At 41.2% G+C, this 12760-nt stretch overlaps 1 protein-coding gene across 6 annotated transcripts in view; it reads left to right on the forward strand.

Moving 5' to 3' along the window:
* The window catches only part of Lias (lipoic acid synthetase), a 21478-nt gene extending 12001 nt beyond the window's left edge, over positions 1-9477 (forward strand). For 4 of the 6 annotated variants that reach the window (XM_029563578.1, XM_008833239.3, XM_017798199.2 and 1 more), the window contains 4 exons: positions 2335-2480; positions 3646-3716; positions 5617-5728; positions 8999-9477. In XM_029563578.1, the coding sequence (XP_029419438.1) occupies positions 2335-2480; positions 3646-3716; positions 5617-5728; positions 8999-9051 (382 nt within the window). In that variant the 3' untranslated portion in view covers positions 9052-9477. Of the gene's footprint in view, positions 1-2334; positions 2481-3645; positions 3717-5616; positions 5729-8998 lie in introns of those variants that run through there. The other 2 variants (XM_008833240.3, XR_607273.2) reach the window with 2 other exon arrangements.
* Positions 9478-12760: the final 3283 nt, after the last annotated feature.

A 12760-nucleotide genomic window follows, 5' to 3' on the forward strand; every position in this document is an offset into this window, starting at 1 on the left:
ATCCACCTGCCTCTGCCTCCCAAGTGCTGGGACTACAGGCATGCGCCACCATACCCGGCTTTAGCTGTGATCTTATTAGCTACTCTACATTGATCTTTGTCAAGAACCTAAAAGAAGTTATAGTAAACAGTAATGAGCATTTCTACTGCTTCATAAACATCGAGAGCATGGCTTAAATTCAGCAGAGAAGTACTTTTAAAAGTAGTAACTCTGGCCTAGCTAGATGGTTCAGCAGGTAAAGGTGTTTGTTTACCACCAAGCCTGACAACATGAGTTCAATCCCTGGGACCCACTTCCTGGAAGGAGAGAACCAACTCCAGCAAGCTGTCTTCTGGCCTCCACAGTGCGCTGTGGCTCATGCATGTGCATGCACATGCACAATAAGTAAACAATTGGAAAAAAAAAATTGTCTTTCTGAGATAGGGTCTCCCTGTAGCCCCAGCTGGCCTAAACGCACCATGTAGACCAGGCTGACCTTGAAGTCACAGTGCTGGAATTTAAGGCATGTGCCACTATGCCTGGCCTAAAAAAATTTTTTTTATTAAAGTAATGACTTTCTAAGTGTGATGGCATATACCTATAATCCTAGCAGTCAGGAGGCTGAGTCAAGAGGATTTTGAGTTCAAGGCCAGCATGGCCTGTTTCAAAAACAGTAGTAATTTTATTGTCTTTTTTAAAAGTTACTTTAATTGGTTTTGTTCTTGTTTTGAGACAGGGTCTTACTATGTGGCCCCAGTTGGCCTGGAACTTGCTCTGTTAACTAGGCTGGTCTCCAGTTCACAGAAATCACTACTTGCTGAGTGCTGTGATTAAAGGCCTGAGCCACCACACATAACCTTTTTTCAAAAAAATATTTTATTATTTTTATTTTAGGTGTATGAGTGTATTGCCTGCATGTATGTAAATGCATGCGTGTCATGCAGTGCCCGAGGAGGTCAGAAGAAGGTATTGGAGTCCCCCGAACTGGAGTTACAGATCGTTGTTAGCTGCCATGTGGGTGCTGGGGCTTGAACCTGGGTCCTCTTCAAGAGCTGTCAGTGCTCTTAACTGCTGAGCCATCTCTCCATCCCCTTCTTTTTTTTTAAATTAGGTTTATTTATTTATTTATTTATTTATTTTTGTGTGTGTGTGTGTGTGTACATGTGCATGCCATATCTTGCATATGTGGAGTTTGGAGGAAGACTTATGGGAGTCAGTTCTCTCTCTTCCACAATGTGGGTCTCAGGGATCAAACTCAAGTAAGTCATCAGGCTTGGCAGCAGGCCTGATGTGGTCATTTTTAAATTCATACATTTTTTCTTCTAGTTTCTATTTTTTTTTTTTTTTTTGGTGGGGTTTTTGTTGTGTTTTGTTTTTTGAGGCAGGCTCTCCCTGTAGTCCCAGCTGGCCTGGGGCTCGATATGTAGGCCTCCTGCTCTGGGATCAAAGGCATGGGCCACCACACACAGGCTTAGTTCTGATTTAAAAAAAAAAAATCATTTACTGAAAACAAAGGTGCATTAAAATTCAACTAAGTGCTAGGTTTACATTAGTTATTTCTAGCTCTTTGCCTTTCTTCCTATATCAGCCACAGTGGTTTGGCTTTTGTTGAAAGGCACCACCCAGCCTGTGAGAGCCCTGCTGTGCTCTCACCAGCAGTGGGGGCTAGTCTCCCTGGTTTCACTTCAGACACATGATCTTTTCCAGTGAAAATTTCAGAATCCTTCATTTCTTTTCCTCTGAGATGGCAGTGTTGTGTGTTCACCAGCAGAGGGCAGCTTAATCTTTAGAAAGAAAACGCACATGAAAGGTTGAGCTTCTGAAATGCCCTTCAGGGTAGGTTTTGTCTTTGGCGTGGGCCTGTCTGTCTTCTGCTCCCCCTATGAGTCATTATAATTTCGAGCATCATAATTCTGATATCTCAATGTGTAAAATAAGTGACCTATTCTGGTTTTCTGTGTCCAAGCCTGAAAGGCCTTAAAAGTTACCAAATTAGGGATCCCAGTGAATCCTAATTTTTCTTCCTAAATTAATAAGCCTCTGTGCACAAGTGTTAGCATCATATCATATGCTTAATTACTATGTGGAACCATATTTTTTTGTTGTTGTTGTTCAGGTTTTTTGAGGCAGGGTCTCCCTGTAGTCCTAGCTAGACTAGAACTGGCTCTGTAAACCAGTCTGGTCTCAATCTCTCAGGGCTCTCCTTGCTTCTGCCTTCCAGGTGCTGGGACTAAAAGTATACCCAGTGAACCATATATTCTAGAGTGTACTTTTCTAGTCTTGCAGCTTGCTTATATAACAACATACTTTGTTGAACTTGTGGTTTTTGTTACTGAGAGAAGCCCTGTTTTCCAGGAAGGTTCGTGATCCCCGGGCCAATTTTGAGCAGTCTCTTCATGTACTGAAACATGCCAAGAAGGCTCAGCCTGATGTTGTTTCTAAAACATCAATAATGTTGGGCCTTGGTGAGACCGACGAGCAAGTCTATGCAACAATGAAAGGTAAAGAAACTGAAAAGTAGGGAACCTTTCCCATTTACTTTGAATAATAGGAACTCTGAAGAGCCTGTTAAATTGATGCTTCTTCTGTAGTCCCAGAGTAAATGACAGTGAGAAGCCGGGGACTCCCACTTTGTTCCTTGCCTATTCTTCAATGAAAACATAATTTTTTTTTTGAGGGGGTCTTTTTGAGACACGGTCTTCCTGTAGCCCCAGCTGTCCTGCAACTCACTATGTAGACCAAGCTGGCCTTGAACTCACAGAGATCCTCCTGCCTCTGCCTCCCAAGTACTGGGATTAAAGACATACACCACCACACCCGGCTGAACACATAATTTTGTCCATTTTTCTCATTCTGTCATTGGACTGGTTTTGAGAGCCAGTCAGGTACCAGGCACTAATGAATAAAGAAGATTCTGGGGCTATGGATTTGCTTGTAGTAGTGGATTGCTTGCCTATGAAGTACAACAGTACTGAAAGATTGTGATATGTCATAGGTCAAATGGCATGCCTCAGAGCATGTCTTCTACACTGAGAGCCTGATCCAGCATCTTGGCTTAGACAGGTGTTTGTCCTTTTGCTATACTGTTCATTCACTTTTTTTTAAGACAGAGCTGGAGTTAGATTTTTAAGCTGGGTACATTGTTGGCACATGCCTTTAATCCCAGCACTTGGGAGGCAGAGGCAGGCAGATCTCTCTGGGTTCAAGGCCAGCCTGGTCTACATAGTTCCAGACCAGCTGGGGCTACAGGGAGATCCTGTCTCAAAAAGAGGGGAAGAGATTTTTAACATGGGTTTAAGTACAGAGGTTAATATGGACACACTGAGGGAGAGGAAAGACACACCTAGGGGTGGGCCTGGTTATCTCAAGAGTGGCCTCCCTTAGCTTGTTATATCCAACAGCCACCTGCTCTAGAAACCTTCTGCTCATATTTTAGTGCTTATAAATAGCATTAAAGGTATTTATCTTTATCTCCCTGCCTCTCAAGACTGTGTTAATCATTTCTATGTTTTCAATTCTCCTCATAACATCTTTGAACAGATAGGTTTACTTTCCTGTGGTGACAATTACAGCACACTGTTAGGAAGTATTCCTCATGAAAACTATACTTAGACCTGTAATTTTAACATTGTAAAACACCTCTAGTGGAATTTGTGCTTTTTGCAGCACTTCGTGAAGCTGGTGTGGACTGTTTAACTTTAGGACAGTATATGCAGCCAACAAAGCGCCACCTTAAGGTACAGACATCTTGAATTGCCAAATGTTTCTTAGTAATTTGAATCAATTCTTCGTTGTATACAGGTAAAGATAAGAGACTGCTGACTTTTTAGTATAATGTTCTGTGTGTGTATAAGTTTCCATTTTATTATCTATGTAAAGCAGCTACACTGGTTCTTATTGCTACCCAGATTGTAAAAGTCAAGTGAACATACAGAAAAATAAGCAAAAGTTGAGACGTTGTACTCACTGTCATTTGGTGCTCCAAAGTGTGACTTTGGTGTGACTTATTTTAGAGTTGTCTGAAAACCAAAGGTGTTGTAAGAAATGGAAGCCAGTTTTCTGTTTCTATAATGGAGTGTTTATTCACTCAAGAAAATTGTGTTGAGTAGGTACCATGTGTCAATAGCAGACTGTAGCTGTAGCTCAGTGGGCGAGCACTCACCTAGCATGTATGAAGCCCTAGGTTCAATCTGAAACAGTCACATGCCAGCTGCAATACCAAGTATAAGACAAGATACCAGATGAATATGAGTTCTGCTTCATAAGGAGGTGGTGACGCATGTCTTTAATCCTAGTGCTTGGGAGACTAAGGCAGGTGATCTCTGTGAGATTGAGGCCAGCTTTGTCTACTTAGGGAGTTCCAGGCCATCTGAGGCTACTGGAACTTCTGTCTCAAAAACAAAACCACAAAAAATAAATAAGCAAACAAATTAATAAAAATAATCTTGCTCTCAATAAACAAACAAACAAACAAATAAGAATCTCATCAAGAATTTGGGCCAGGCCTTTGATCTCAGCACTTGGGAGGCAGAGGTGGATCTCTGTGAGTTCAAAGCCAGCCTGGTCTACGTAGCAAGTTCCAGGCCAGCTGGGGCTATAGGGAAACCCTGTCTCAATAAGACAAGGATCAATAAGACAAGGATCTTATGGGGGACTGGAGAGACACGAAAATGCTTGAGGACCTGATTTTAAGCACCAGAACCCACATTTTTAAAAAAAGTTTAAGGGGCTGGAAAGGGCTAAGTGGTTAAGAACACTGATTGCTCTTGCAGAGGACCTGGGCTCGGTTTCCAGCATCCATGTGACAGCTAACAACCTTCTGTAATTCCAGTTCCAGGAAATCCAACACCTTCTTCTGTCCTTGCATACATTACATGATACGGTACACTTATATACTTATAGGCAATATACTTATACACATAAAAAAATAAAAATAATAAAGCATTTTTTTTTGAAAAAGAAAAGTTTGACTGAGCATGGTGGTGCTTCAATCCCAGCACTTGGGAGGCAGAGGCAGGAGGATCTCTGTGAGTTTAAGGCCAGTCTGGTCTATATAGCAAGTTCTAGGCCAGCCAGTACTACCATGAGACCATGCCCTAAAAATCAAACAACAAAAACCAGGCATGATGGCATGTGCTGTAATCCCACCACTGGGAAGGCAGAGACCGGTGAATCCCTTGGGCCTTGCTGGTCAGCTACTTGGCAAGTTGAGGCCAGTGAGAGGTGCTATGTCAAAAAGAAGATGGAAAACACCTGAGGAACAACAGCCAAGGTTGTCCTCTGGCCTACTCACATACACATGCGCACATGTGTGAGCACCCTCATGCACACATGCACACAAAGACTCTTACCAGCATGACCAGTTTATGCTTCTACCAATTCATGAATGAAGGAAAAAATATTAAGTATACCTATACGCTCATTTTCTTTCACTGTCCTTTGAAATAGTTAATTCGTACAAAGTGATGTTCCCCTCTTTACTAGAGTCCCTATAGTGATGCCCTAATAGAGGACCAGGAACACAGAAATGATCAGGGAGTGAGAGAGGCCTGGATTAATATAGAACCCTGCTGAAAATACGAGTATGGACTTGAGACAGAATTCTGGGATCTGATCTGAACTGATGATTTACATTAGGTTGAAGAATATATTACTCCTGCGAAGTTCAAATACTGGGAAAAGGTAGGAAATGAACTTGGATTTCATTACACTGCAAGTGGCCCTTTGGTGCGTTCTTCATATAAAGCAGGTAAGTTAGGCTGCAGGGATGGTTCTGTTTAGGCCATTAATTTTCTCGTTACTTTCTACCCCAAGCTACCAAAACTCTAGGGCAAATTACAGTAGTTGTGAGTTGTGATTTCTTTTATCATAAAAAGATGCTTTTTTTTTTTTTTTTTAGAATATCCTTTAGAGCTTTGCTCCATAGGGGTCATATTAAAGAGCTGTTTCTCTTAAACCTCATTTATTTCTTAAACAAATTCCTCCCTGATTTTGATATCTCATCCATTTTGATGAAAATAGAAATAATCAGTATATTCAGTTTTCCATATGTGGATTTCAGTAGTAGATTATTCAGAAATGACAAAGCATACCAAGCATGTAATATAGTTTTCTGAAAAAATGTATATTCGTTTGAAAATGATGCCAGCTTCATCTCTGGACTGCCAATTTCAGATCAGTTCAAGCTTTGACATTTAATAGCATTGCTTTTTTTCCGCTGTTAATTTCTTCATTTTATTTTATTTTATTTTGGTCTTTTTGAGATAGGGTCTCCTTGAAGCATCAGCTGGCCTGGAACTCACTATGTAGACCAGGCTAGACTTGAACTCACAGAGATCCGAGTGCTGGGACTAAAAGCATGCACTACCACGCCTGGCCAGTTTCTTTATATTTTACTCCATAGAGGTAAAAGGAAAAAAATCTGTAAGAACATTTTTTCCCTAAACAAATTTTGAGTGGTTTTACTAACTACAATGCAGTTTTTCAGTTTTGGAATTAAGCTATTTTTTCGATTTTATGAAAATATTTTTTGATTTTATGAAAATACTGAAAATAAAAGCATTTTCCAGGGATGAAAAATTGAGGGCTAGGAAAATAGTTCAATGGTAAAGTACTAACCCAGCATGCATGGGGTCCTGGGTTCATTTCCCAGTACCACAAGAGAAGGGAAAAAAAAAGTCATTTGAGTCAGTCTTGGTAGTGCATGCCTATAATCCCAGCACCTAGGAGGCTAGGAAAGAAAGGAGGGCCAGCCTTATAAAGCCTGTCTTAATTTAAAAGATGTTTTCCCTGTCAGTTGGATTTAACAATTGTAATGAGTAAGCTTGGTATTTTTGAATATGTATAAAACATGTTATTGCTATTAGTGGCCCTTTAAATGATTGCCATATATACTGAGGTCTGAATCATAGGAATATTTAATTTAAGCATAATTCTGTTTGGAAAAATCAGCGTTTAAGTATTAGTGATATTCAGTGTTCCTACAAAGAAAACTTTAAGGAAGCTGGGTTATGGCGGTTATATGCTTGTAAGTCTAGCACTTGGGAGAAGGATGTAAGGAGCATCAGGGAGCATCAGCTAGGCAGTATGAGTTTGAGACTAGCCTGGGCTTCATGAGACTCTTGTCTCAAAAAATGAAAAGGAAATAAATTTAAGGTTGTTTTGTTTTATTTTGTTTTGTTTTTGAGACCAAAACAACCTGTAGCCCCAACTGGCCTGGAACTCACTGTGTAGACCAGCTGGCCTTGAACTCAAAGAGATCTGCCTGCCTCTGCCTCCTGAGTGCTGGGACCAAAGGTGTGTACCACCATGCCTGGCTAAATGTAAAATGTTTTCACTAAAAGTTTATCCCAATTGTAAAACCAGAGAATGTGGACTCTGTGGTTTATATATATTAAAAAAAGAAAAAAAGGGAAAAAAAAAAGGACATGAAATGGGAGGGTTGAATCTGGGAGGAGTTAGGGGAGTGGGGATGAATATGATCAAAATACAATGTACGTAAGTATAAAATTCTCAAAGAATTTATTAAAATATATTAAACAAGAACAAAAACTTCAAGAATTTGGTTTAGCACTGAAGACTTTTAGAAACTAGAAATCATTAACCTTTAAGCAGGGCTACTTACCAGCAAGCTGAAATACATACAGAGGCCTGATCCGATATCAGCTTCTAGAGGGTTATAGTAGAGGAGTATTTAAAAGGAGATTTTATTTTTTCAAGGAAATTTTCTAACATTTGTAATGAAATTAGTTAGGAACCTTTTAGTGTTTTCTAAAATAACTACTAAATATTAAATTCTGATATGTGGAGCATTAGACTCAGATGATAGGTTCCAGTCATATAATGCTGGTTCTGTGTCTGCCAGATTTAGACAAGGTATTGAGCAGCACAGATTACTTGGCTAGGTTAAGAGTCTTGGGATTCTTGATGATTGTGTTTAGATATGGTCATTGCAATTCTGCTTGTACATGTAAGATGACAGAGAGGAGCTAATCTGACTCCTCATAAAATCAAGCCTCCAGTGCTGTGCACCACCAATAAGCACTGAGCTGTACTGGAGTAGTGCTAGACTAAATGGAGCTGTAATGGACTGAAAAGGGAGCACGCCCCTCAGAGCAATTAGCTTGTGGTGTAGACAGGGTTCAGAGATGAGGACAAGAGTTCTGACTTCCCTAGAGGGGTTGTAAGCCATAGAGATTCCATCAGATGAGTGCTCAGCTGCAACGAGGTCTGCTTTATAAACATCAGATCCCGGCTAATAATGTGGCAGAATTGCTCTCTGAAGTGAGTTTTGCCAACAGCAGTACTTTGTCAGTGATGAGGAATAGATAACCCCACAGTGGAATGAACTTGCAGAAGCAGACTTGCAGATACAATAGGCCATCTTGCATAATATTCGGTTAGTGGAAAGAATAATAGTTGAGAGGGTAGTGATAAAATTTTTTAATAAAAACAGCAGGGCGTGGTGGCGTATGCCTTTAATCCCAGCACTTGGGAGGCAGAGGCAGGCAGATCTTTGTGAGTTCGAGGCCAGCCTGGTCTACATAGTGAGTTCCAGGACAGCTGGGGCTACAGGGAGACCCTGTCTTAAAAAGACAAAAAAATTTTTTTTTTAAAAAATAAAAACAATGGAATGTGGGCTGGAGAGTTGGCTCAGCAGTTAAGAGCACTGGCTGCTCTTGCAGAGGACTGGAGTTTGAATCCCAGCACCCACATGGTGGCTATCAACTATCTATAACTCCTGTTCCAGGGGAATCTGACACCCTCTTCTGACCTCTCTGAGCACTGCATCACACGGGTGCACTTACATACATGCAGGCAATACACTCATACACATTAAAAAAAAAAAAACAACGGGGAGAAATGCCAAAGATCGGGAACACTTAGATTAGGAAAATAATGCCTTTGAGGTTTGAGAAGAGGGAACTGCCAAGTCTATAAGGGAAGTTCACTTCTGAACTAGTAGTTGTGCTATAATTTACTTTAAATTGATGTTGATATATTTTTTTTCCATAAATAGGTGAATTTTTCCTGAAAAATCTAGTGGCCAAAAGAAAAACAAAGGCTCTCTAAAGCTTAGACAAGACCTTCAAGATCACAGGAATTTTAAGATTTTTTTTTTGCTTCTAGTTGGTACCAGGGTGGCACCAGCTTGTCTAGATTTCAGTGGATGAACACCAGCACTGTTTGTCTGAAGAAAAATGTCTGATCCAGGCACCATGGCACATACCTGTAATTCCATTGAGGAGCGGAGGTCAGCCTGATTTATATAGTGAGTTTTAGGTCAGCCTGGACTGCACAATAAGGCCCTGTCTCAAAAAACTAAAAAGAAAAATGCCTGTAAGCTGTACATAATTAATTATAATAATTCATTTGACTTTTAGCTTGCCGCCTTTGTCCTAATCATTGCTGTGATGTAATCATAGAAAATCTTTTAACAGTTTGCGGTTACCATTGTAATAAAAAAATCTATTAAAAGCACTCAGATTTTAAAAGTCAGTGTCACCGAATGGCATTTGTTTTTTAAAAAATAATACTTATTTTTATTATTTATGTTTCTATATATGTGCACATGCTTGTGGATACCCACAGAGGCTAGAGAGGGCATTGGATCTCCTGGAGCTAGAGTTACAGGTGGTTGTGAGCCACCTGATGTGAGTACTGGGAACTGAACTCCAGTCCTACAGAAGCAACCAGTGCTCTTAACCACTAAATCATCTCTCCAGCCCTCATTTCTTTTTTCCTAACTTTATTTTACTTGCTATTTATTTTATATTGGATAGCCAATTTTATGTAAAAATTTAATTTTTTTTTTAATGTAAGTGGTTTGCCTGCATGTATGAAAGTGCACTACATGTGTATAGTACAGGAGAGCTCAGAAGAGGGCATTGGATCCCCTGGAACTAGGGTTAATGGATGGTTGTTAGCCACCATTGGGAATGGGAATAAACCCAGGTCCTCTGAACCCTTGGGCTAAGAAGATGGAGTTGCATAAGCATACATACCATGCTGCCTGCCACCCGGCAGTCTAAGAGTAGATGAGATCACTAGACCGTCAGCTCAGCCCCATCTGTCCCTCCTTCAGGGTAGTTTCTGTGGTCCTGTTGCATGTCCTGCACTGGCATCAGGCCACTGTTCCAGGAAGCAGCATCCTCTGCTTTTCATGCTGATCACTATGTGTCCATATACTCAGTGCTTTCCAGAAATTTCTTGAAATCTCTTGACCACCAGTGGCCCCTTCCTGTTATCTTTATTGACTTATGCTTTTCCCTCCTCCGGTCCCACTCGTTGATATCCTTAATTGTAGTGAGGCCTTTGGAAGAGGAAGAATATAAATATGTGCTCAGGACCAAGCATGGTGGTACATACTTGTAATCTCAGCACTTGGGCGACTGAAGCAGAGACCTTATCACCCCCCCACTCCTGCAAAACCATCTGATGTCTTTTTTCCATGTTAGTGTGTTATCTTTAATTTTAAGTACCAGTTGATATCACTAGTATTCCTCATTCCCTCCAGACAGGGGCTTCTGTCATTTACTGGGCTGGCCTTGAACTCACTCTGCAGCCCAGGCAAGCCGTGTACTTCACACCCTGCCTTGCTCAGCTAGAGACTTAGACTTACAGTCCTGTACCACTAGGACCAGCATTTAGTTATTGTTTATTTATATTTTATTTATGTGTGTGTCTGTGTACATGTGTGGAGGCCAGAGGGGTGTCAGATCATCTGGAGCTGGAGCTACAGGAGGTTGTGAGTTGCCTAATATAGGTGCTGAGAATCTCTGGAAGAACAGCAAGTGCTCTTAACCACTGACCCATCTCTCCAGTCCCATTTGTTTGGTGGGTTTTTTTTTTTTTTTGTCTTTTTGAAGCAGGGTCTCAAAAAAAAAAAAAAAAAGAATCTCATGCACCAAGCATGGTGGTGCATGCCTGCAGTCCTAGCACTTGGAAGGCAAAGGCAGGCAGATCTCTGTGAGTTCAAGGCCAGCTTGGTCTATATAGTGAGTTCCAGGCCAGCTGGTGTTATAGGAAGACCCTGTTTAAAAAAAAAAAAAAAAATCTCATGTAGCCCAGGCTGGCCTTACAATTTACTATGTGGCTATCACTATCCTTGAACTCCTGATCCTCTTGCTTCCACCTCTGAAATCCATCTCTACACTTGGCTTGGCACCTTCAAAATTATTTATTGTTGTGTGTGTGTGTGTGTATGTGTGTGTGTGTGTGTGTGTGTGTGATGTGTATGTGGAGATCAGGGGACAACTTTGTGGAGTTAGTCTTCTTCTGTCCTTTTTATGTATGCGTATTTTGCTTGCACAAATATAAGCACAACTGTCATGCAATGCCTGCAGAGGCCAGAAGAGGGCATTGGATCCCCAGGAACTGGAGTTATAGATTCTTGTTAGCTGCCATGTGGATGCTGGGAACTGAACCTAGGTCCTCTGCAAGAATGGCCAGTGCTCTTTACCTGGAGTCCTCTCTCCAGCCCCTTATTTATTGTTTTAAATTTATTTTTATTCCTGTGTCTGTGTGGGTGCATGCCACGTGTTCAGATGCACTTGAACTGTAGTTACAGGCAGTTGTGAGCTGCCTCACATGGATGCTAGGAACTGAACTCTGGTCCTTGGAAGAGCAAGCACCCTAAACCAGTGAACCATCTCTCCAGTCCCCCTATCTATCTTTATAAAACTTAAAATTTAATTATGTGTATGTTTTTGTGTCTGTGGGGAGTATGTGCACTTGAGTACAGGTGCCTGTAGAGGCCAGAGGGGTCAGATTGCCTGGCGCTGGAGTCTCAGGCAGTTATGAGTCACTTGGGTGCTGGGGACTGAACTCGGGTCCTCTGCAAGAACAGTATGTTCCCCTACCAGCTGAGCCATCTCTCCAGACCCTCTCCTTTCACCTTTATTTTACATCAGTTCCAGGGGCCAAACTCAGGTCTTCAAGCTTGCTTGGTAAGTGCTTTAAATGGCAAGTGTTTTACTTACTGAACCATCTCCCAGACCCTTAGCACTTTCTTCTCAAAACCATGGTCTGTAATTCACATGGCAGGCTAAATACCCTGCAGCTTTTCACAAAAAGGTCTCAGATTGCTGTGCTCATTTATATGCTAAGTCACATCTTTCTTCCCATTGCAAACAGCAAATTCCCAAGGCTCTCTCAGCCCTATTTTTCCTATTTTCCTCCACTTACAATTTTTCCACCATTTGTAACTAGTAACTATTTCACACCTATTATTTTGAAGTTCTAGGCACTGAATCATGGTGCAATTTTAAAAGGCACACCTGATCTGTCTGCTTGAGCAAGACATCTTCAGGCTTAGAATCTTTTTAGAACATAAAATTAAGCATCAAGCAGATACAAATTGTAACTCATAAGCTCATTCTTACAGGTCTTATGAACAGGGTTAATGTTAAAACCCATCTACAAACTTCTTCTGAAAAGCCAAGAGGTAAAATTGAGGCTATCATGTAGGGAATTATATAAGGATTTAAAATGTAACTGTAAAAGTGTTAAAATAGGACTGGCTCAGTGGGTACACGCACTAGCTGCTCTTGCAAAGAACCCCACTTTGGTTCCCAGCAATCACATGGTGTAACTCCAGTTCCAGGGGATCCAATACTCTCTACTGGCCTCTGAGGGCACCTGCTCTTACATGGCGCACATCAACCCATGCAGGTACACATGCATACATGTCAAATAACCCTTTAAAATTTTTTCGGGGGACAGGGTCTCCCTGTAGCCCCAGTTGGCCTGGATTTGCTATGGAGACCAGGCTGGCCTTGAA

The sequence above is a fragment of the Nannospalax galili genome, unplaced genomic scaffold (genome assembly GCF_000622305.1).
Source record: "Nannospalax galili isolate Female #2095 unplaced genomic scaffold, S.galili_v1.0 scaffold236, whole genome shotgun sequence".
NCBI classification, from domain to species: Eukaryota; Metazoa; Chordata; class Mammalia; order Rodentia; family Spalacidae; genus Nannospalax; species Nannospalax galili.